Source organism: Saimiri boliviensis, chromosome 3 (genome assembly GCF_048565385.1).
Source record: "Saimiri boliviensis isolate mSaiBol1 chromosome 3, mSaiBol1.pri, whole genome shotgun sequence".
NCBI classification, from domain to species: Eukaryota; Metazoa; Chordata; class Mammalia; order Primates; family Cebidae; genus Saimiri; species Saimiri boliviensis.
Window position 1 is genome coordinate 40,821,515 of NC_133451.1, and position 21,313 is coordinate 40,842,827.

General features: G+C 40.7%; 1 protein-coding gene across 2 annotated transcripts in view; it reads right to left on the reverse strand.

The window, feature by feature from the left end:
• Positions 1-728: 728 nt before the first annotated feature.
• BEND4 (BEN domain containing 4) overlaps positions 729-21,313 on the reverse strand; it is a 39,545-nt gene continuing 18,960 nt past the window's right edge. Inside the window, exons 3-5 of one of the 2 annotated variants that reach the window (XM_003940970.4) lie at positions 15,744-15,835; positions 10,219-10,459; positions 729-7,633 (exon numbers count right to left, since the gene is read on the reverse strand). In XM_003940970.4, the coding sequence (XP_003941019.2) occupies positions 7,416-7,633; positions 10,219-10,459; positions 15,744-15,835 (551 nt within the window). In that variant the 3' untranslated portion in view covers positions 729-7,415. The remainder of the gene's footprint in view (positions 7,634-10,218; positions 10,460-15,743; positions 15,836-21,313) is intronic. The other variant, XM_074396067.1, reaches the window with a different exon arrangement.

A 21,313-nucleotide genomic window follows, 5' to 3' on the forward strand; every position in this document is an offset into this window, starting at 1 on the left:
TCGAGGATGCAGTGAGCTATGATTTAGCCACTGCACTCCAGCCTGGGCAACAGAGTGAAGCCCTGTCTCAAAACAGAAATAAAACACCTTTCTATTTTCCCTAAAATGCAAAAGTGTGTTGTCTTAGCTTTTACTTTGTCTGACTTTGAAAACACTTACTCAATTGTGCTGTTTGTTAATGATTATGTCAGATTTATATTTTAGGTAATAACTACAAGTGGGAAGCCACAACCATGGCCCCTTATTTAGCCACAGCTATTCTGCTTTTGAACCCAGAACACTGTTCAAAACCCACAAATAATCACTATCTGTTTATTTTTAAAAGTCATAGGTAGAGCTATAGGGTTTTTTTCCTTCCTGATGAAATGGTATCCTGAATAGGAAGCATGTGTGCTTCATGTATGAAAATAGTGCATGGAAATCCTCTTGGACCACATGTCACTCTGAGATTGTCACTGGCTATCCCTTTCATTCACTAGATCAAATGAATTTCTGGATGATTTCTGGTCACTTTCCTGACAAAGCTGAGTATCTTTTATTTGGATATTAAGCATATAACATTTTCCTGGTGTTCAGAGACAAGCAGAAAACCCTTAGCTTCAGGGAGAGAAAAGTTACCTATCAAAGAAACAAAAAAGTATTTACAATGAGTTGGAAAGATGCAAAAAAGCAAGTTAAAACACTTAACGGAGACTTGACATTTATTGTGCAATTTTATCCCCAACAGAACATGTGGCATTCTAGAGGTATATGAGGTAATAAAATCAACACTCCAATTAGAACACCTGAAATAATTGGCTCTAGTAACAAATGTCTCTTATAATTAAAAATATTGAATGTTTAAAAAACTTTTATAACATTTTAAGTTCCTAAAAGAAATGAGCCTAACACTTAAAAAACAACTTACTTTTCTATATAAATCGTTCACAAAAAAATCTTGCTATTCTATATTACACTATGCATTTGTAGTTTTATCAACATATCCCTAGTGGGTATTAACTCTACACAGTACAATCAAATAGAAATTATTCATAGAGAATCAACAAGACTCCAACAATAAAAATATCAGGATCAATGGATTTGTCACAGTTTCTCCACAAGTATTCATCATAGAAAACAGAGTAAAGGCAAGTCGGCCCCGGTGTCAGGCTGCTACATCAAGTTCCAGAGAGGAGAGACATAAAGGCAATGCTTACATTGGGCAGGTCCGGCTGGACCAGTGACCTTGAGAGCTCCATGACCCACTTCTGGCATGCCCTGTTCCCAAGCAGCACAGGCCAGGCCCCTCATGGCCTTGGCATGCTCTTGAACTTAAAACACAGCCAAAGGGATGTTAAAGCCAAACTACAGGGAAGAATCAACAGAGTACTGTATTTTCTTACAGAATTTTCACAACAGTTCTCACAGTGACATCATAAATTAACACTCTCTCTTCCAAACCAACCAGACTCATCAGCTCTAAAGCTACAAAGACAACAAACGTGAAAAGTGAATTAAACATTGGCTAACTGATGCCCCGGTGCTATTTCTAACATCTAGGAGTTCCCAAAGACTCTAACTTCACTGAGTTCAAAGCTTGCTTTTATCTCCCTGCATTTCTGCACGAGGAACCTATGAGATAAATGTGAACATGCTAGTGATTTTAATACCCACTTTTTAAAAAAGTTTTCTGGTTTTCATCATAGGATCTTACGTAGATCAAGCCTTATACAGAAACCTGGGTAATTCCCAGAAGACATATGGTTTGTATGTTCCTACTTAAGTACAGACATACTTTAGAAGTATGTTTCAGTAACACAAATATCAACTTTCCTTTGATGGCATAAATAAAGCAACAAATCCATTCTAAAGTGTTGATGGGCCTTGAGAACTGTGCTCCAACTACTGAGGAAGACTAAACTGGTCATTCTGCTTACTATGCCCAAAGGGATCCTCTTTTTAGCAGAGTACCCTGGGCAGTTTCATCATGAATACAATGGGGTAAGAACCATAACAGCCACACAGGGTAGTTGGAAGGATTAAAATGAGGATGCATTAAAGTGCTTATCAAAGTAACTGGCACACAATAACTCAGTAGATAGGTATCAGCTATAGTTGTTGTGTATATTGTTGTCACAATTAAGTGGTTCTGAATGGGCCTAAATAGCTTTCCAATGTGGCCAGGATATATCTAGCCACTTGCACTAGCCCAATTATTCTAAGAATAAACAGATTTTCAAATGAGTCTGACTAGCAGATGTGCTTTCACTGTAATTTGGGGATCTGTGATTCAATAAAAACATAGCCCTTTTATCAGACAGCTATAGAGAGTTATGAGGGAAATTAATCTGGTCACCATTACTGCAAAGATTTGGTAATTTAGAGCCTTCAGAAGTCAAATTAACCAAGCTGGTCATTAGATGAGAGAAGTCTCGATCGCATAGTGTTACCTGCAACTGAATATACTGTGGAGGGTGAAAGTGGTCTCTAATGTGTACACAGATCAGTTAAAATGTTACATTTCACATTTAGAAGGCAAATATTGATGGGTTATTATTTTGGCTCTCCATATTGTCTGATGTCAATTCTTCACTCTCCTCTAAAAAAAAAAACCTAACATAAATGAAAGAACCAATGCCACTGGCTGACAATGTAACTTTGCAGAGGAGTATCCGCTGGGTGATATTTTCCTACATTATTCCAAGTGAAGCAGTTATTTTTATCCAGTACTTGCATGACTGAAAGAAGCCATCACTATGTTTACAAAAATACAACATAATGATACACACTGCTGTTTAGACACATTTACATTAGAGTTCTGACTCAAGCACTCCATTTGACATGTTTTGCCAAACAGTTTTGGCACGTGTTGCCACATTAAACATACACCAGCAAGACTTGCACCATATGTGCGAAATCATTTTCTATTACATTTCTAAAAATCTGTATATATGAGCTGTCAAAAATTAACGCAGATCTGTACTGTGAAATGACATAGCACTGAATGAGGAAAGTTAAGACATTTAAATCTTCTCTAAAATTGAAGCTATTATCCATCAATGAGATTTTTAAAGATAACTGAAATCTAAAAAACTCAGGAGGTAGTCAATGGGTATTAGGTTCAGGTTCTAGAGCACATACTGAGGAACGAAATATAAGTGAGGGCAATGAATGTTAGCTTTTCCGAACATAGTGCACGTTTCATCTTTATCTAATGCTCCATCCACTTTCTGAGAGCAACAGAAGGGAGGCAACAAGCCACTGACAGTGGCAGGGCAATGTAGGAATCATAAACCTATAGATTCGAAGTCTGGATTACTGTCTAATTTTAGGGTAAAATATCTGATATTGCAAGAACAGTTACTGGACTTTAAAAAATCCTATCAATATCAGTTACCTCTAGTTGATGCCACATGGAGTAGTTGGATCAAATAATAAACGGTAATCATTTATATCTCCTTATAATCCTGATGAAGGAATCTCTTATGTCAATGTGTCTGTCACTGATGAAAGGTAAGAAACAACGCAGAACACACAGCCACCTACTAACTCTATAGCTGTGATGCAGCTACATCTCAATTCCCCTACCAAAGGAGATGGCAGCAATTTTCAGCAAACGCTCTAATATTATCCTTATATTCCTAGTGAAGCTTAATGAAACATAAATGGTAACAGTCACCTAAATGCTGTGATGGAATGAGGAAAACCAAAAAAGTGATGCCCGGGTTCAGGGGCTGGAGGAAATATTTTCAAGTCAATAGGGAAGGTAGTTGTAAAATGCCCAGGTAAGACAAGAAAGTACTTGTAAAATTTAAATGGTTACAAATTTTCTTGAAAGCATTTAACACTAAGGTTAAACCTTAAGATTTTGAACGAAGCACTGTCAAGAGAGTCCGTGAGAAACGTGACTTTAGTATCTGTTTGCAAAACACTGGCCCCTCCACAGGCTCCTGGCCTACGTTATCCAGTTCAGACCATTCCAGGGTCATCCTGAGCCTGGCTGGAACTGAGCTTGGGGCTTCAGCTCACTGTAAAAAGCCAGCATGATCTTTTTGACAGGATTTTAATTTGGAAAACACTTTCACTTTTGGTAAGTGTGGCTCTCTTCTGATAGCTGGGCTTATGGATCACACCTAGTCATTGACAAAAAAGCCACATTTAGTCTTTGCTCTCAGGCCAGCCCCGTGACCACCTCCTCTAACCAATGAAGTGCAGGCATAGCTGCATCCTGAGCTGTTTTAACTCCATCTGTTTTACACCAGTGCTAACATGACTCAAGGAGGACTCTAAAAGCTGACACGACTACGTTTCTTGTAGAGCAATCTGTCCATCTGCCAGATAAAGATGTAGAAAATCAAATCAAAATGATAAGCAACACCTTCACGTCTCCAAGGATTCCAACTGAAAGGCTCACAGAGCAACGACAGCATCCGATCTTAGTGGTGAGCTGTTACCCTGGCTACATAGAGGCCCAGAGAGCCTTAACCACAAATAAATGAACATCCTTTGTAGGTCCTGATTTAAATACCAGGAAACCATGCAGACAACCACCACGAACTCAGGTACATATCAGCCTTAAAGGTGAAGCTCACGTGGCAGTGTAGATGTGTCCTAAGGAGAGGAGCCAGCAGTGTCTACACTGATGCTGTATCATAGACTAGTGGCTGCTAGTGCCTTTATCAGATGCTAGGTTTGGCTAAAGGAACCCAGCAGTTATACAACAGTGGAAGTATAATGGACCATCTCACCAGGAGGCAAAAGTCGCAGGTCCTAGACCAGGGAGAGGAGTTAGGACTGGCTGTGTGATGCTGAGTATGGAGTCTGTCAGCCTTGTGCAAAAGAGATGCTCAACCATCAGTCTCGACATTCAGAATTTGCTGATGGAGAAACAGCTGACAGAGAAATAACTCACCTAGAGTGGGTATGAGGGAGGAAGAGACCATGTGTAACTTTGGGAACAAAGGTGGTGTACAAGCCTGGCACAGCAGTGGTGCAGGTGTGTCGTCATGTACGGCCATGGGAGTGCAGCAAGTGCTCTCACTGGCCTCAGCGAAGACTAGCATGACAGGGCTCCAAGATGTCGCTTAGATATGAAGAAATGTTCAGGACCCTCAGGCTTGCAAGAAAACAAGGGCTAGTGTATTTTTCTTAAAAGGAGTGATCAAATATTGTTGCTATAGAAAAACAGAACAATGTACTCAGCAGTATGGACAACTTAAGGCCAAGGCAAAATTAAGAAAAGGTCAAATGGAGAAACAGAGGCTATGGCGGGGTTTTTCTTCTAGCAAAGATGTCATGTTGTCAAAGAATCTCATCAGAAAGACACCAACTTCTTGGACCTCTAAAAATGCTTTAAGAAGTATCTTTCTTCCTTGGATAGCCAAAGATACTGGTCTCATGGTTGCCATGAGAACATGGCATTTGCCCATATCATTTCTTCTACTTTTAAATTTTAGCTAATTCGCTCAAAATAGATTTGTTAATATTAGTTTTCCCTCTACCATTGAATAGATTTGACAAATTTTAGTTAATTTTCTCAAAATAAGATTGAAGTATTAATTCCCCCTACATCACTGAGCAGATCTGACAGATGACCATCTCTATAAACATTGAACTTTTCAATGGATGAAAGGGAGTAATACAAAAAAAGCTGATAAACAAAAGCTACAGAAAGATCTGCTTCTAGGACTTTGTATATAGTGAATGCAAACTAATAATCAAATCTAAAGGATAATTTACGAGTTTATGTTGACAAAAATAGCCAAAAAACCCTTTATCAATGGGTGCTCTTAAACTTCAATCTCCAATTTTCAAAACCCTTGGTCATGTCTGTAGATGACTAGTAGCCTTCAATAAACGGTGTCCATTTAGTCCTTTGCTCTACAACGAATGCAGTAACCTGGACTAGTTTGGTAAGGAAAGCCTCTCCTGACTTCAAACAGGAAGCCCTCAGAAATGATGATTCTAGCACCTCTATAGCATTTGCCAATAAGGAAAGTTTCCAAAGGTACCACTAATTTCACATATGGAGTTCAACAAATTAAGCAGGGAATGGTGAGTGGGAGAGGCACAGTGCTAACTTAGGAAGAGCTAAGGGGCACACTGGGGGAAGGAGGCACAGTGGGGCTCAAACATTTTCTTCAATGACAATGGGAAACAAGTTTCATACAAATGCTAAAGATCAAATCAGCAGAGAAAGACCCTCAAATGTCAGACTAATTACTAACAAGCCCATTGCATAGTTGTCAGAATGGCCTTGAAGCTGTGTGTGTACAATGCCAGAGCACCTAGCCAATTCAGGGAATACCATTAGTCACACCGCCTGCTTGGTCTTCAGAGCACCAAACAATGAATTGATTGAAATTCTCATTGTTCTACTCATCACTTTGGTACTGTGTCAATAAAGCCTGATTTAAGGCTATGGAAACTATGAATTTATTAACCTAAAAACAGCATTTGAAAATGGTTTTGGATCTTTGGATGTTTCTTAACTAACAATGAAAAATGACTACTGTTTGTAAACTCCGGAGATCAAATAGTGCCTTCTTGATCAACACAGTGGATTTTTTTAAATAACAGAAAAATAGCTGACCTGTAATTAATCACTGTCTGTAGATGCTGCCTCTGTTCTCTGGCTTCCTTTTAGTAACAGACACTATTAAGGTCGAAATAGTATATGATGTCATCTATCCTATGTCTTTGCCGAGAAATATGAAGTCAAGTCTTTGGAAAACAAAGACAACTTATTCGAATTAAGAGAATGTTTGTTCCTTGTCCCTTAACATAACTCCATGTCTCCATCTTCTCCCATAGGCAGAAACACTACCCCAGCCTTCCTGGGGGACTGTCTCTGCCCAGGTAGCAGAGTTTGAAGGTCTGAGAAAGGTAACTAGGCGCTCACCTATTTTTTCACCCTCACCATCTAGCTAGTAATCATTTAAAATCAAATGTATTTTTTAATTTTTTTTTTTTTTGCAAATAACTAGGGTTTATTCTGTATATTGAATATTTATATAGATCTGTAACATTTGTTTCAAAATGCTGTTTCATTTTTATAAAGTACCAGTGTTTAGCTGTTTTTATACATTAAATTAGCAATTTGGTTAACTCGAGTGTCCTAAGGTATTTTAAATTTAAATATTTTCTTGGCCCTCAGGAACTCACTACAAATTAAAAGTAGACTCTAAAATGACTTGAAAATTTGACTCTTTTAGCATAAGATTTTTTTTTTATAATATAGTATTCCAAAAGTATGTTGTAGGCGCCATAACTTCCCAAACAACCCTAAAATGGATTTCTATTGGGGTACTGTGGCAGCTGACAATGTGTAGAGTATGACAGAATGACATGCTTTGGACTCTCAGGTGACAGGAACAGGACATTCACAATTGGAACTCTTGAGAGGACCGGCTGCTACAACAGGAAGATTCTGTCCACTAATCCCCAGATCCATCCTGGGAACTTTTATTGAAGACTTCATCCTGCGAAGCCTGGTGATCGATCCCTTCATAAAACGAGCCACCGTTGTGCAGGAAAGTCCCCACTGCCCGCCCCTGCCGGGCGTGACCTACAGCATCGCTGAACACTTTGTTTATCTGCTCCTCCGAGGGCATCCACCAATCGGGGTTGGAGGTACAATGCATCCTAATGAATTCTGCAGGAATATACACAACATCAAAAAAAGAGAGAGAGAGAAAAACAACAGCTGGTTTTTGCAGAAGATGACAGGGCAGGCTGCTTAAACTTTAACAGAAGCTCTATCAGAAAAGCTTTATGGGAAATCCAATGCAATGCCATGATGATGTCACTCATTAGACCCAATTTATTCCATACAAAAATTTTCTTCTCATGTGCAAAAGTTAAAAAAAAATTGCCTAAGTGAGAGGGTAATCCCTCCAAGGAACATTTGCTGTTGAAATGAAAGGTAAATTTAATTTGTAAGGCACGGAATGCACCCTGTCTGGTAAAAGTCAAGGAGATTTCAAAACCTAAGTTGTTACCTGCTCACGTTTTGCGAATGTTACTATCTCCAGAAGCACAGCAAATATCATTAGCATGGTATCCTTTATCTAGCTACTAATTTGAAGATGGAGTACAATAAAGTAACAGTCTTAGTGACTGAGGAAGCGCCTGAGTGTTAGTTCAGAAAACGTACCCATGTTCTTGGAATGTTGCATGATTAGCTATACTTATTTCTCAAAATGTAATTTCTATACATGGGCTGGCAAGTATTTTTTATATGTTGTCTCCTCTAAATATTTAATTTCACCAAAAAGCAATTAAAATGCCTGAAAGAGCGAAATGCTTTAGCTGCCTCCAACACAGACAATCACATATCTTGCCTATGTATTCTCCACCCAAGGGCTGGATGGAGGTCCACGCATTGTGGCCTTAAGTGAAAAATTGCTGGAGATGGCAGTGTCTGGTTAGGCAGCCTGGGCTGCATCAGGCATCAGTGTGACAGTGGCTCCTTCGGCATTTCCAGGGCAGCAGCACTAGTTTTCTGGGATATATTTTAAAGCCTCAGTTCTACTGACTTGCTATAGAAATGTAAAATGTTGAATAAGAATTTCTGGAAAAACAATACAGTGATGAGACCCCTTATTTGACTCCTATAAATAAGCCTAAATGCAACTCCCTTGAGTACACACAGCCAGTGCCCCCAAGCTCAACACTGCCTCTGTGTGAGTTAATTCCATCATCTCTTAGGATGTCCAGAAATACAGATAACGATGGTGAGTTTAGTAGGACAGACCCTGCAAATTTCTACCACCTAGTCACTCTGAGTAAGTGGAATATTCAGACCAGCTAATAGCAGGTGCTCTGGAGCACTTGTGTCTAATAAATACAGGCATTTTCCTGAATTGTGGGTCATGCACACAGGACTATAAGGTTGTCTCAATCTAGGAACCACACATGCCTGCCCCATCCCTTCTGGATCAGAATCTCTAGGTGAAGGCCTAGGGAATATCAGCTGTTAACAAGTACTACATATGCACCCTAGGCACATGATGTCCAGAACTGCTGTGGGCATCTCAGGAGGGAGTACATAAGTATTCTTTGCAATAACCAGGGCCTTAGCAGTGATAATGTGGCTTTTTTTCAAACTGTAATTTCTTCACCAGGAAAAATTTTTATCCCTATTCAGAGTAAATCAATATTAAGTCTTTCCAGCCAATAAAACTGCCATTGAACTGTGTAGGTTGATACTGAGCTTTCTGATATGGATTTTTCAGGTGTGAATGTTTTCTTGGCATTATAACACTTCTATTTGTCTAGGTCTGTGTTTATTTGCACTTGTTGAATCAACTGGGTACCTCCTGATTCCTCCTCCCCACCCCTCTGCCTGGCCTACAATAGTGCAGATTAACTGCAAAGTAATCGCTATTAATACTGCTTAAGTCGTGTTATCTATGCAGTACATTTAATAGAAACTTTTTTTTTAACCAAAAGAAAAACATTTTACTGCGCAAGGTATATTTTAGCATTAAGGAGAATTAATCCTAAACAAATTTAAGGGGTTTGGCCAAGTATTCTTGAGAAGGTACTAGAAGGTGACACAAACTAGTACTGGAAATGAGGTAACATTTTACTCATTAAAAAAAATTTCCGCCGGGCGCAGTGGCTCAAGCCTGTAATCCCAGCACTTTGGGAGGCCGAGGCGGGTGGATCACGAGGTCGAGAGATCGAGACCATCCTGGTCAACATGGTGAAACCCCGTCTCTACTAAAAATACAAAAAATTAGCTGGGCATGGTGGTGTGTGCCTGTAATCCCAGCTACTTAGGAGGCTGAGGCAGGAGAATTGCCTGAACCCAGGAGGCGGAGGTTGCGGTGAGCCGAGATTGCGCCATTGCACTCCAGCCTGGGTAACAAGAGCGAAACTCTGTCTAAAAAAAAAAAAAAAAAATTTCCACGCCTTCCCTTCCTCTGTGCGTTCCCCTATGCTCCAGTTTTGCTGGAGGTGGCCTTCTCCGGCAGCAAAGAAAATCTGAATTGGAAGTGTGAAACATGAGGTGCTATGTGATGCTTATGTACCACTAAGTGAGAAAAATGCTAAGGGAAACGGAGATTTTTAAAAGAGCTTCTCAATACCGAGTAGATGGGCCACATGAAGCCTAGACGTTCTCAGCAGAAAGAAATCAAAATACAATAAGGCTGAACACTTGTACAGGGAGAGCCACAGCCAATGCGGTGAAATGAGATCACAGATGGTGACACGGAGCGGAAGATGCAGTACCTCGGAGGCATGTTACTTTAACTGGATCCAGAGGGCGTCTTTCGGGACCTGTCTCTCCTGACTGCACTGACCTTTTCCTTTTCCCAAGGCCGCATGAGTACTTAAGCTCATCGGTTGTGAAAACAAATCTGATGAGGTATCGAAGGAGCCGTCTCCCATCTTTCTTTGAAGAATTTACAGCCTCGTCCCACTGTTTGCTCGTTATGTAGACAGGATAGTTGTTCAACAGCTGCTTGCTTCCCTGGAAAAGCGAAATATTTTCTCATTACCCACGGAGCCAGCCAGCCAGAAGTCAAAGTGATCTCCATTTCAAAGGCAAACATGCTTTTTAACCAAGTGGCTATGCTGACAATGAACTAGGTATTGAAGTGTGCAAGTAATTGCTCAGACTCAGAAGGGGCACTTTTCAAATTACATTTGCATTTTCTATAACAAGAGCCAATGAGGTATAATGAACACCTTTGAAAGGGGAGCTATTTATAACTTACATTTTAACAGGTAGGTTAAAATGTGTCAAGATCCAATGACAGGGAACACTATTTAAACATCACCTGTAACTTTCCTTTTCCATCCATTAAAATATGCAAAAATGACTTTGAAGAGTATGATCAAACAGGTCTCTTCTTTCTTTGGTTACTTTTAAGTACTTTTAAAAATGCTGCTGGTGGTCTATTTTAATAAGGCATTACTTGTGTTTAACGCATCCAACATCTGGTAGTCACTGCATTACAATGGAAACGACATTAAAAAGCAAATTTTAAAAAGGGAGAATTGTGGAAACTGAAAAAAAAAATCACTAATAATCATGCAAAACAGGTTTCCTCAAATGATACCTTCTGCAAATGCCACTATGTCAACTCAAAATTTTTCTTACTTTTCACCTTTATAATTTATGTCTGCTATAAAATTCCCAGGCTAAATAGCTGCAGTGGGATTAATTACGGGAATTTCTGTAACATTTATAAGCCATGTTTAATCAATTGCACCTACATAACCATTGCTTTAGTTCTGGTTGTCCATAAAATTCTACAGTCCAGGACAAATTAATTAACCCATGATCTTAGCTTTAATGTACTCCCTCCCTAGTAATTAAGGTGTACAAAACAAAAAAGGGAAAACTCATTCATTTTACAACTCAGCAAATTTACTACAGGTTATAAAGGTGGAACCATTTGGACCTGCTAGGGTTTTATTTCAAAAAGTGCTCTGTTTAGTTAAACGCTGAGAAGGGGAAATGGCATAGGAGCCAACAAGAAGGAGGCAGCCTGATGCGGTTGGAAACTGGCACCAAGTTCTGCACATGGAGACTCATCACAGCAGCACTCACACTTTCCTCAACTAGCAACAGCGCGATGTAGTTTCCTTTCCTAAGGAGGACAGGTGAGGCACCTAGTTTGTGCTCTGAATTCACAGTCAGGCTGGGTTTGAATTGAGTCTTGGTTCCATGTCTTACTAGACTAACTTGAGCAAGTTACGTCAAGTTGTTGGACCAAAGTTTCCCCACCTGTAAAACTGAAAGAAACTCAATTATCATGAGTGCAAGATGTGACTATTTGGGAGCGTGAGCCAAGCCTTGGCTGGGTACAGTGGAGGACCCCATAATACAAGAGACAATCAAAAGATGAGCAAGAGCCCAGAGCTCCCTGAAAGTCCTCCAGCTCCAGGTGCTGTTTCATGGCAGGAGGTGAGAGATGGAGGCCTGAATCAGGTTTGTGCAGGACAGAGAGAGGTAGGAGTGAAAGCTGTCGATCGAAAAGGCCAGGCAACCAATTCAACGGCCAGGCTACGTACAGAAGACTGAGGCGGCAAGATGATCCCTACGTGGCCTCTTTCACAAAAATTAGGAACAGAGGCTATGGCCGGAAGGAGGAAAGCAGCAGCAGGGAAAATAATTGCATTGCTTCCAAGCACTGGAGGAAAGGGCGCCTAAAGACTCTGACTGGTTGACACCTTGGCCCCCCAGGCAGCTGGGTGGGCTAGGGGTGGGTAAAATCCAGCGGCTGGCCAAAATCCAGCGGCTGGCCCTCTCAAAACTACTCTCTGTGTCACCGGTACTTTTGCTGAGGAAGCTTAATACCTGTCACCATTTACTGAGCAATTGATGACAGCCCAAGGCACCTGCCCCAAGCACTTGGCACGCTTGTCTCCTTTCTCCTCACAGGTGGAGGTACTAGGTCTATTCCACAGCTGGGCTCTGGGTTCAGCCTGAGGCAGGTGACTTTTCTAAACTTTACTCTTTTCTGTTAAAATAGAGATGATAATGCCAGCTTGGTGATTTGTGGTGGAGTCCTGCCGTCTCTCCCACCAGAAGATACACTTATGAAGGTTGAGACTGTTACCTGTTTATTTAATGCCAGACTCTCAGGATGGAGTACAGCACCTGACACCTGACACAATGCAGGCGCAGTAAACATTTGTTGAATGGCTGATGCAGTAGAGCACAGGCCTCTGTGGCTGGCTGGCACGCAGCAGACACCCAATAACGGTGGCTACAATGAAGAATTCTTACTTTTTCTTAACGACTGAACAGAAATTTGCAAAGTTAAAGAACTTTAAGGAGACCAACAAAGATGAGAAGCCACTAAAAATGAGACTTCCACCATCCTTAACTTAAAAAACGAGGCTGCCACAATCCTCTTAGTGATGGTCCCTGTAAATACTCTTGTCAGCCTTAGAAAAAACTGTATAGCTGTTTTTTAAACTGTTTATTTAACACTATATAATTTTTAAAAGCTGTTCTGCTCAGGAGTGAGCACAATTGTGAAGCCAGGATAACTGCTCTATTTTACCAAGAAGGACGTCGAATCCCTTTCCAAGGTTTCACAACTCAAAGAGGGGTCTGGGAATGCCATTCCTGAGTTCAGGGTTCACCCCAAGCACGATGCTTTGCTGTGCCCCTGAAATCAGTCTATTTCAAGATGGGAGGGACTGGTGACTTGGACAATCCAGGAAAGGAGCTTTCTCAAAACCCTTGAAAAAAATCCACTGAATGTAGCAGATCTACATAAAATGTTGGTCTCATAAAATGTAGGAATCCCAATTGGAGGTAATTTTCATCAAGGGAAAGAAAAAGTAATTTATAGCCCCAAACACAATTCAGAATGCTCTCTGGGTTACAGACGAGATTTATAAACCTGTTTTAGCATAGTTAATAGAAGTAAAATGTGATAAATAATAAAAATGAGAAAATACTCATATGCCTGAAATGACAATAAGAACAGCACAGTCATAATGATGATGAGTCATAAAAGTTTAAATAGTCCTATCCAGAGGAAATGTAGATTTTCCCCTATCCTTTTATTTTTGTAGAATTCTGGTTGTATATTTTCTTCAATTAGCCATCCACAGGTTATTAAACATTGACCTATTGTTGAGTCACTGAAAAAACCCAAGATGAATCACCCGTAATTAATAGGTTCCTTAAGAGTCATCGTCAAATGGAAGACATAGGTGTACATTTACTATGAAGCAAGGTAACTAGTTCTGAACTAGACTTATGAAAAGTGTGCTACACAGGCACAAAGTGGGGTGTGGCAATCAGGGAGAGCTTCCTGGAGTAAGTGGGCTTTTCAGCTGTGCAGTTTGTATGACAGTAATGTCAAGTTAGGAAATCTTGACTTCATTCTAGGGAGCAAAGGATTTTAAGCACACAACATTTAGTTTGGATCTGTAATTCAGGAGAAAAAAGAAAAAAAACTTTCCAGTGTGGAGAAGGGAGAAGAAAGAAGCTGCTGCAATAGTTCAGGTGACAGAGTCAGCCCAGGAGAAGGGAGACAATTCAATGCGCTATAGAATTATTGGATGTAAGAAATGAGGGGGTCAGTGATGTGCCGGAAATTTCTACCAGGGGTTGGTAGGACCTTTACTGAAAACAGGAAGAGTTGCAGATGGGTATTCAGAATAGGTGTGGTTAGAGCAAGCGAAGCAGTGTGTGGCAATCCACTGTGGGCCAGGCAGCCGACATGGTAGTCTATAACGGAGCCACAGGGACTGGTGCTCTAGGTATGCGTGTGGGACTTGTCAACCCACAGGTAGTGAATGTTTTAAGAGACATAACTGGGCAGAGGCTCACATCTATAATCACACTGCTTTTGGAGGCTGAGGCAGAGAATCATTTGAGCTCAGGAGAGTTCAAGACCAGCCTGGGCAACAAAGTGAGGCCCTGCCTAACAAAAACTACAGAAGTTAGCTGGGTGTGTGGGTGTACACCTGTAGTCTCAGCTACTTGGGGTAATGAGATGGAAGGATCACCTGAGCCTGGGAGGGCGAGGATGCAGTGAGCCATGATCACGTCACTGCACGCCAGCCTGGGCAAGAAGGCGAGGCCCTGTCCCAAGTAAAAACAAATGCAAAGAAACATAACTGATGAGAAAAGACAGTGGAGAGTAAGAGAAAGAGACAAAGCACAACTCTGGAGAACAGCGGATGGAAAAACTCATGAAAGCGTCACAGAAGAGGGGCAAGGAACCAGGACAAAGTACTGACGCTAAGGCTATGGGCAAGAGAGAGTGCAGAGGAGGAGAGGTGAGGGCCTGGGGTGACCAGAGTAGAAAAAGGGCCACTGGACCGGATAACTGGGAGAGTCTCCAGGGGCCTCTTGCAGAAAACTCTGGTAGTGATGGAAGAGAAGCCAGGTTACAGGGTGGAAGAGCAAATGGAAACTAATAGAGAGAAGATAATGAATACAGACCAGCCTTTCAAATGTTTGATCATTAGAACATGAGGTCACCATTCAGCAAGTGCCTTCTATGATCCTTGAGATGAAACCTGGGCCCAACCTTCAAGGAGCAAGATGCGCCATAGTGCAGAATGAAGGTGTTGACCCAGCATGCTTTGGGAGCCTGCAAGGAGTTGGAAGTAGAAAGGAGGGCGATGATGGTGGAAGAGAGGCAGAATCCAAGGTAGGCTTATTTTTAGACTGGGGGAAACCTGAGAGCTTTCCTATGGGATTCTCATGGGGATGGTCCATGGTTCTCAAGTCTCGTATGAAAGTCATATATTCAAAACTGAGCCTGGAACGTCTTATAAATATGTACCATGTTTACTACTATTAAAACACATCATTTCTTCTACCAATAGTGAGGTCCAGATGAAGAAAATAACCCCTATCCAGGAGCCCTGACATCTAGAGAATGCTTATCTACATACTGGAGAATCTTGCCCAGTGTGTGTGGGGCCCAGAGCGAGGGGCATGTGGAACCCAGGCTGTCTAAGGGAATGAGAAGTTGGTGTCTCTCATTTCAGGCATCTCTGTGCAAACAGAATGGTGGAAAAATTGCCCATGCTATTTAAATTGCCATTACTTCTGTCTTTCCCTATTCAGAGTACAAAGCTGCATCTCTGTAGTTAAATACATGCATGATCTTTCTCCACAAATTACATACTTATAGGTAATAGACCCATAAACCTTAGTCAAAAACTATTATGCTAGCCTATCTGTTCTGGTATACACCTGGTAAGTTACCAAGAGGCTTCATTTTAAGGGAATTCCAAATGGAACATTTATTTTTTTACTAGAGACCTACCTCAGTTGGTTGGTCGGCTGGCTGTGGTATCAGGAGTTGGTTGTGGTGCTGCAGAACCGTCTTCAAGTAATCTAAAACGGTCTGGCAGGGCACTAGGGAGAAGAAATGGCAACAATTACACATTGGCTAACCCACATCAAAATAAAAAAAAATAAAGTTTAAAAAAAAAAAAAACAGAAGTCTTACTGGCACCCACACTGGAGTGCAGTGGGGTGATCTTAGCTCACTGCAACCTTGAACTCCTGGGCTCAAGTGATTCTCCCACTTCAGCCTCCCCAGTAGCTTGGACTACAGGTGACACCACTGTACCCAGCTAATTATGTTAAATTTTTTTGCAGAGACAGGGTCTTGCTCTGTTGCCCAGGATGGTCTTGAGCTCCTGGCCTCAAGTGATCCTCCTGCTTTGGCCTCCCAAAGTGCTGGGTTTACAGGCTTGAGCCACCGCACCCGGCCTCTAAAAAGATTTTCGATGCAAACTTCTAAAAAAAAAAAAAAAAGATTTTCTAAAGGAAATAGAATCTTCTTTCATTTGACATCCGTAGTTATTTCAGTTTGTAAATACAGAACAGATGCTATAGTTTGGAAAGAATTTTTAGGCTCAGCACAATTCACTGAGAACTTTCAAGTCAAACTTACTCCTAGATGAATTTGGGTCAACAATCATGATCACAAGGAACTCACAAAAGAGACATGTCTTGACTTACTTGACTCGGATTGCAGCATGAGCACCCAACTACACTTTTTAAAATTCAAGTACTGAAAACTAATGTTTTGCTAATTATTAATTAATAATATAACTGTTTCTAATGACAGCTTCATTCCTAGTTCTTCAGTAAGCAGAAATTACATACAATGAGACCTGCTTCTTGGTGCATACACACTTGATCACACAGTTCTTTCTCTAAGTGTCCCAAAGGAGCTCAACTGATTTGATCCCTTTGATTATATATTTCACTAACTATAAACTACTTTTTGAGGCTTAGTCTTATAGACTCATTGAATAATCAACCACAATAAAACTGAACAGATACTAACCCAACATAGAGCATGACATTTTTTTTGTACCACTGCATAAATAATGCCTACCTCTTAAGATTTATATTAGAACCCTTTCAGGAGTAGTAACTAACTGCCTTTTAAAGGTCTTGGTAGCTTAGTTAATAACCTAGTTTAAATGAATTGTTGCCACTATATTTCTTAGCTGTGTGTTTTCTTAAGATGTTTTTGCCACGTTCAAGAAAATAATAAATATTTAACCTAAGCCCTAATTTTAAAGTATCACCACTGAGCTTTCTAAATTTTGTTTTTCTCACCATTTTTTAAGATCGCAAACAGGAATTATTATTTTATGCAGTGCTAATAGCTTTGGAATTTTTAGGTGCCATCACAATGTAACATAATAAATCAAAAACTACTTCAACATCCTTTTGAAGAATTTGAGTAACAGGAAGTAGGAGTAAGTTAGAAAATTTTTCTTCTTGCCAAAAAAAGCATTTTCTTAAATAACCATCCTTACAGACCTGGGTTGTGGCCACTTGTGAACAGTTATATGCATATATTCTTCAAATTGAAGAAGCATTTGCTGAACAGTAAGAGGTCAACCAAAATAAGTCACACATGTATCAGAAGTAGGCTTGTTATCAAACCAAAGTTTAATAAAATCTGTCAAATGGCCCTAATTTCACCAGCTTCTTAAAAGTCCAACCCTTTTTTTTTTTTTGATGCCACAGTGAGGAAGAATGCATCTCCTGACAATGAGCATTAATTGCTGGAAAAAACCCTAAGTCTCAAGAAACAAATGCAGACAGGAAACAGGTCTGCATTTTAGTTCCAGGTTTTCACTGACTGTGTGACCTTTGGGACTTCGTTTACTTTCTACATATGAATCTCTTCTACACAAGGCTGGGTATAAGGCTCCAAAGCAGCACTCTGTTCTTCACAGTTTATGGTTAGAATTAAATGCAAGGGTACATATGTCACTGCTTTGCCAAGTGACACGTGTAACGTACTACCATGGATTTAGCTTGGAAGTTTTAGAGAAATTTGTAAAGACTCACTGATCAGGATTTGAATGAACTTGTTTTGATCCCTTACCCATATTTTAGAGTCATTAAGATGTAGCCAGGTACAGTGGCTCACACCTGTAATCCCAGCATTTGGGAGGCAAAGGTGGGAGGATCATTTGAGCCCAGGAGATTGAGACCAGCCTGGGAAACACAGCAAGAACACATCTCTACAAAAAAAATAAAAAAACAGCTGGGTGTGGTGGCCTGTGCCAGTAATCCCAGCAACCCAGGAGTAAGCTGGGAGGATCATCTGAGTCCAGCATTTCAGGGCTGCAACAAGCATGCCTGTGCCACTGCACTCCAGCCTGGGCAACAGAGCAACACCCAGTCCCTAAAACAAACAAAAAGAGGTATATGGGTACATGAAAAAACATTTATAGTAAGAGCCATTTATGATAAACCTACAGCCAACATCATACTGAATGGGCAAAAGCTGGAAGCATTCCCCTTGAAAACGGGCACAAAACAAGGATGCCCCTTCTCACCACTGCTATTCAACATAGTACTGAAAGTTTTGGCTAGGGCAATCAGGCAAGAGAAAGAAAGAAAGGATATTAAAAGAGGAAGAGAGGAAGAAGCCAAACTGTCTCTGTTTGTAGATGACATGATCCTGTATCTAGAAAACCCCATTGCCTCAGCCCAAAAGCTTCTTAAGCTAAGAAACTTCAGCAAAGTCTCAGAACACAAAATCGATGTGCAAAAAAATCACACAAGCATTCCTATACACCAACAACAGGCAAGCAGAGAGCCAAATCATGAGTGAACTCCCATTCATAACTGCCACAGAGAATAAAATACCTAGCAACACAACTAACAAAGGAAGTGAAGGACCTCTTCAAGGAGAACTGCAAACCACTGTTTAAGAAAATTAGAGAGAACACAAGTAAATGGAAAAACATTCCATGCTCCTGGATTGGAAGAATCAATATCATGAAAATGGTCACACTGCCCAAAGTAATTTATAGATTCAATACTATTCCTATTAACCTACCATTGACATTCTTCACAGAATTAGAAAAAACTACTTTAAAATTCTTATGAAACAAAAAAAGAGCCCATATAGCCAAGACAATCCTAAGTAAAAAGAACACAGCTGGGGACTACAGTAAGCAAAACAGCATGGGACTGGTGTAAAAACAGACCAATGGAACAGATTAGAGAACTCAGAAACTAAGACTGCACATCTACAACCATCTGATCTTTGATAAACCTGACAAAAACAAGCAACGGGGAAAGGATTCTCTATTTAATAAATGGTGCTGGGAGAACTGGCTAGCCATATGCAGAAAATTGAAACTGGACCCCTTCCTTACACCTTATATAAGATGGATTAAAGACTTAAATGTAAAACACCAAACTATAAAAATTCTAGAAGAAAATCTAGGTGATATCATTCACGACATAGGCACAAGCTAAGATTGCATGACAAAAATGTCAAAAGCAATTGCAACAAAAACAAAAATTGTCAAATAGGATCTAAGTAAACTAAAGAGCTTTTGAAGAAGCAGAAGAAACTATCATCAGGGTGAACAGACAATCTACAGAATGGAAGAAAATTTTTGCAATCTATCCATCTGACAAAGGTCTAATATCCAGAATCTACAAAAAACTTAAACAGATTCATAAGAAAAAAAAAACTATTAAAAAGTGGGCAAAAGACATGAACAGACACTTCTCAAAAGAATACATTTATGCAGCCAACAAACATGAAAAAAGTGCATCATCACTAATCATTAGAGAGATGCAAATCAAAACCACAATGAGATACCATCTCATGATAGACAGAACAGCAATTATTAAAAAGTCAAAAAAACAAACAGATGCTGGTGAGGCTGTGGAGAAATGGGAATCCTTTTACACTGTTGGTGGGAAGGTTCGACCATTATGGAAGACAATGTGGCGATTCCTCAAAGACCTAGAACCAGAAATACCATTTGACCCAGCAATCCCATTTCTAGGTATATATCCAAAGGAATATAAATCATTCTGTTACAAAGATACGTACACGCATATGTTCACTGCAGCACTATTCACAATAGCAAAAACATGGAATCAACCCATATGCCCAACAATGATAGACTGAATAAAGAAAACGTGGTACATATACACCATGGAATACTATGCAGCCATAAAAAGGAAACGAGATCATGTCCTTTTCAGGACATGAATGGAACTGGAAGCCATTATTAGGGTAGTTATTATGACCTTTGAAAACCCAATTGTAGAGCCCAATTGTTTACACTGAGTATAATAACAGTTTTGTACTAATTTTAAAGTTGTGTGAAAAATGTCTACATCACCATTGTCTCCCCTTCCTTGCTATTATTTCAGTGTGGAGGGGATGGTCCTGGAAGGGCTTACAGGATGGCTCTTTCTTTCCATGCACAACATTTAGGCAGCAGTGCTAAGCTATGACCCAAGCCAGTGGATGCACACAGGTTAGAAGGAAATGGAGTGTTATGCATATATACTGGCCGTAGGGGGCTCTATTTAAGGGAAGTGGGTCCTGTACATTGATACCTGGGCACAGGCTAAGCACCAGGAAGACTAAAGGCTCATATTTGGTCAATTGTTTAAAAAAAAAAAAACTGCGCTGGGCACGGTGGCTCATGCCTGTAATCCTAGCACTTTGGGAGGCCAAGGTGGGTGGATTAGGAGAGTATCCTGGCCAACACGGTGAAACCCCATCTTACTAAAAATACAAAAATTAGCTGGGCATGGCAGCACGTGCCTGAAGTCCCAGCTACTCAGGAGGTTGAGGAAGGAGAATGGCTTGAACCTGGGAGGCGGAGGTTGTAGTGAGCAGAGATTGCACCACTGCACTCCAGCCCGGTGACAGGGCCAGACTGCATCTCAAAACAAAAAACAGTAACAAAAACTGTAATAGCCCAAACTGCCTCAGGTGTTCTGAGTGACCCCTTTCACTGGATGTCCTCCTACCCCTGGCCCTACGAGGCAGGGACCTCCAGGCACCCCCAGCCAAGGCCTGCCATGAAGGAGTTGGAACATCACTCTTGATGGGGGCTCTTTGGATAGGTGCCAAGATTTACATAGGGAAGCTATGAAATCAAGTAAGATATTTTTTGTTTAAAAAAAAAAGTCAGTCAATCTGGAAAATGGAGATAGGTGCGTCTAGAAAAGTGGGAGTGAAATTTGCGATCCTGACCCACAGTTACACCACGCTGCCTGCCTAGGAGGTGCACGGTCACTGAAAATGGAACTGCGGAAAATCTCCTGTCCTTGTGTCACTCTGTTCTATTCACCTAAGGTTCTGTGGGGGGCTATGGAGTTTCCGAGTGAGGACTGGCCTTCATGAGCAGGGTGTGTGGCCAGTGCTGCAGGTGCAGTTACGTGGAGCCCAGGCCACCACACTGCTCCTTTGGCCCCCAAAGGAAGGGAGAATGGATCTGGCTCTCAGCAGCAAGAGGTCAAGGTGATCCTGGAGGAGCTGCTGATGCCCCAGAGCCAACTAACTGCCTTCTTGTGCAAATTAGGAATTTATTT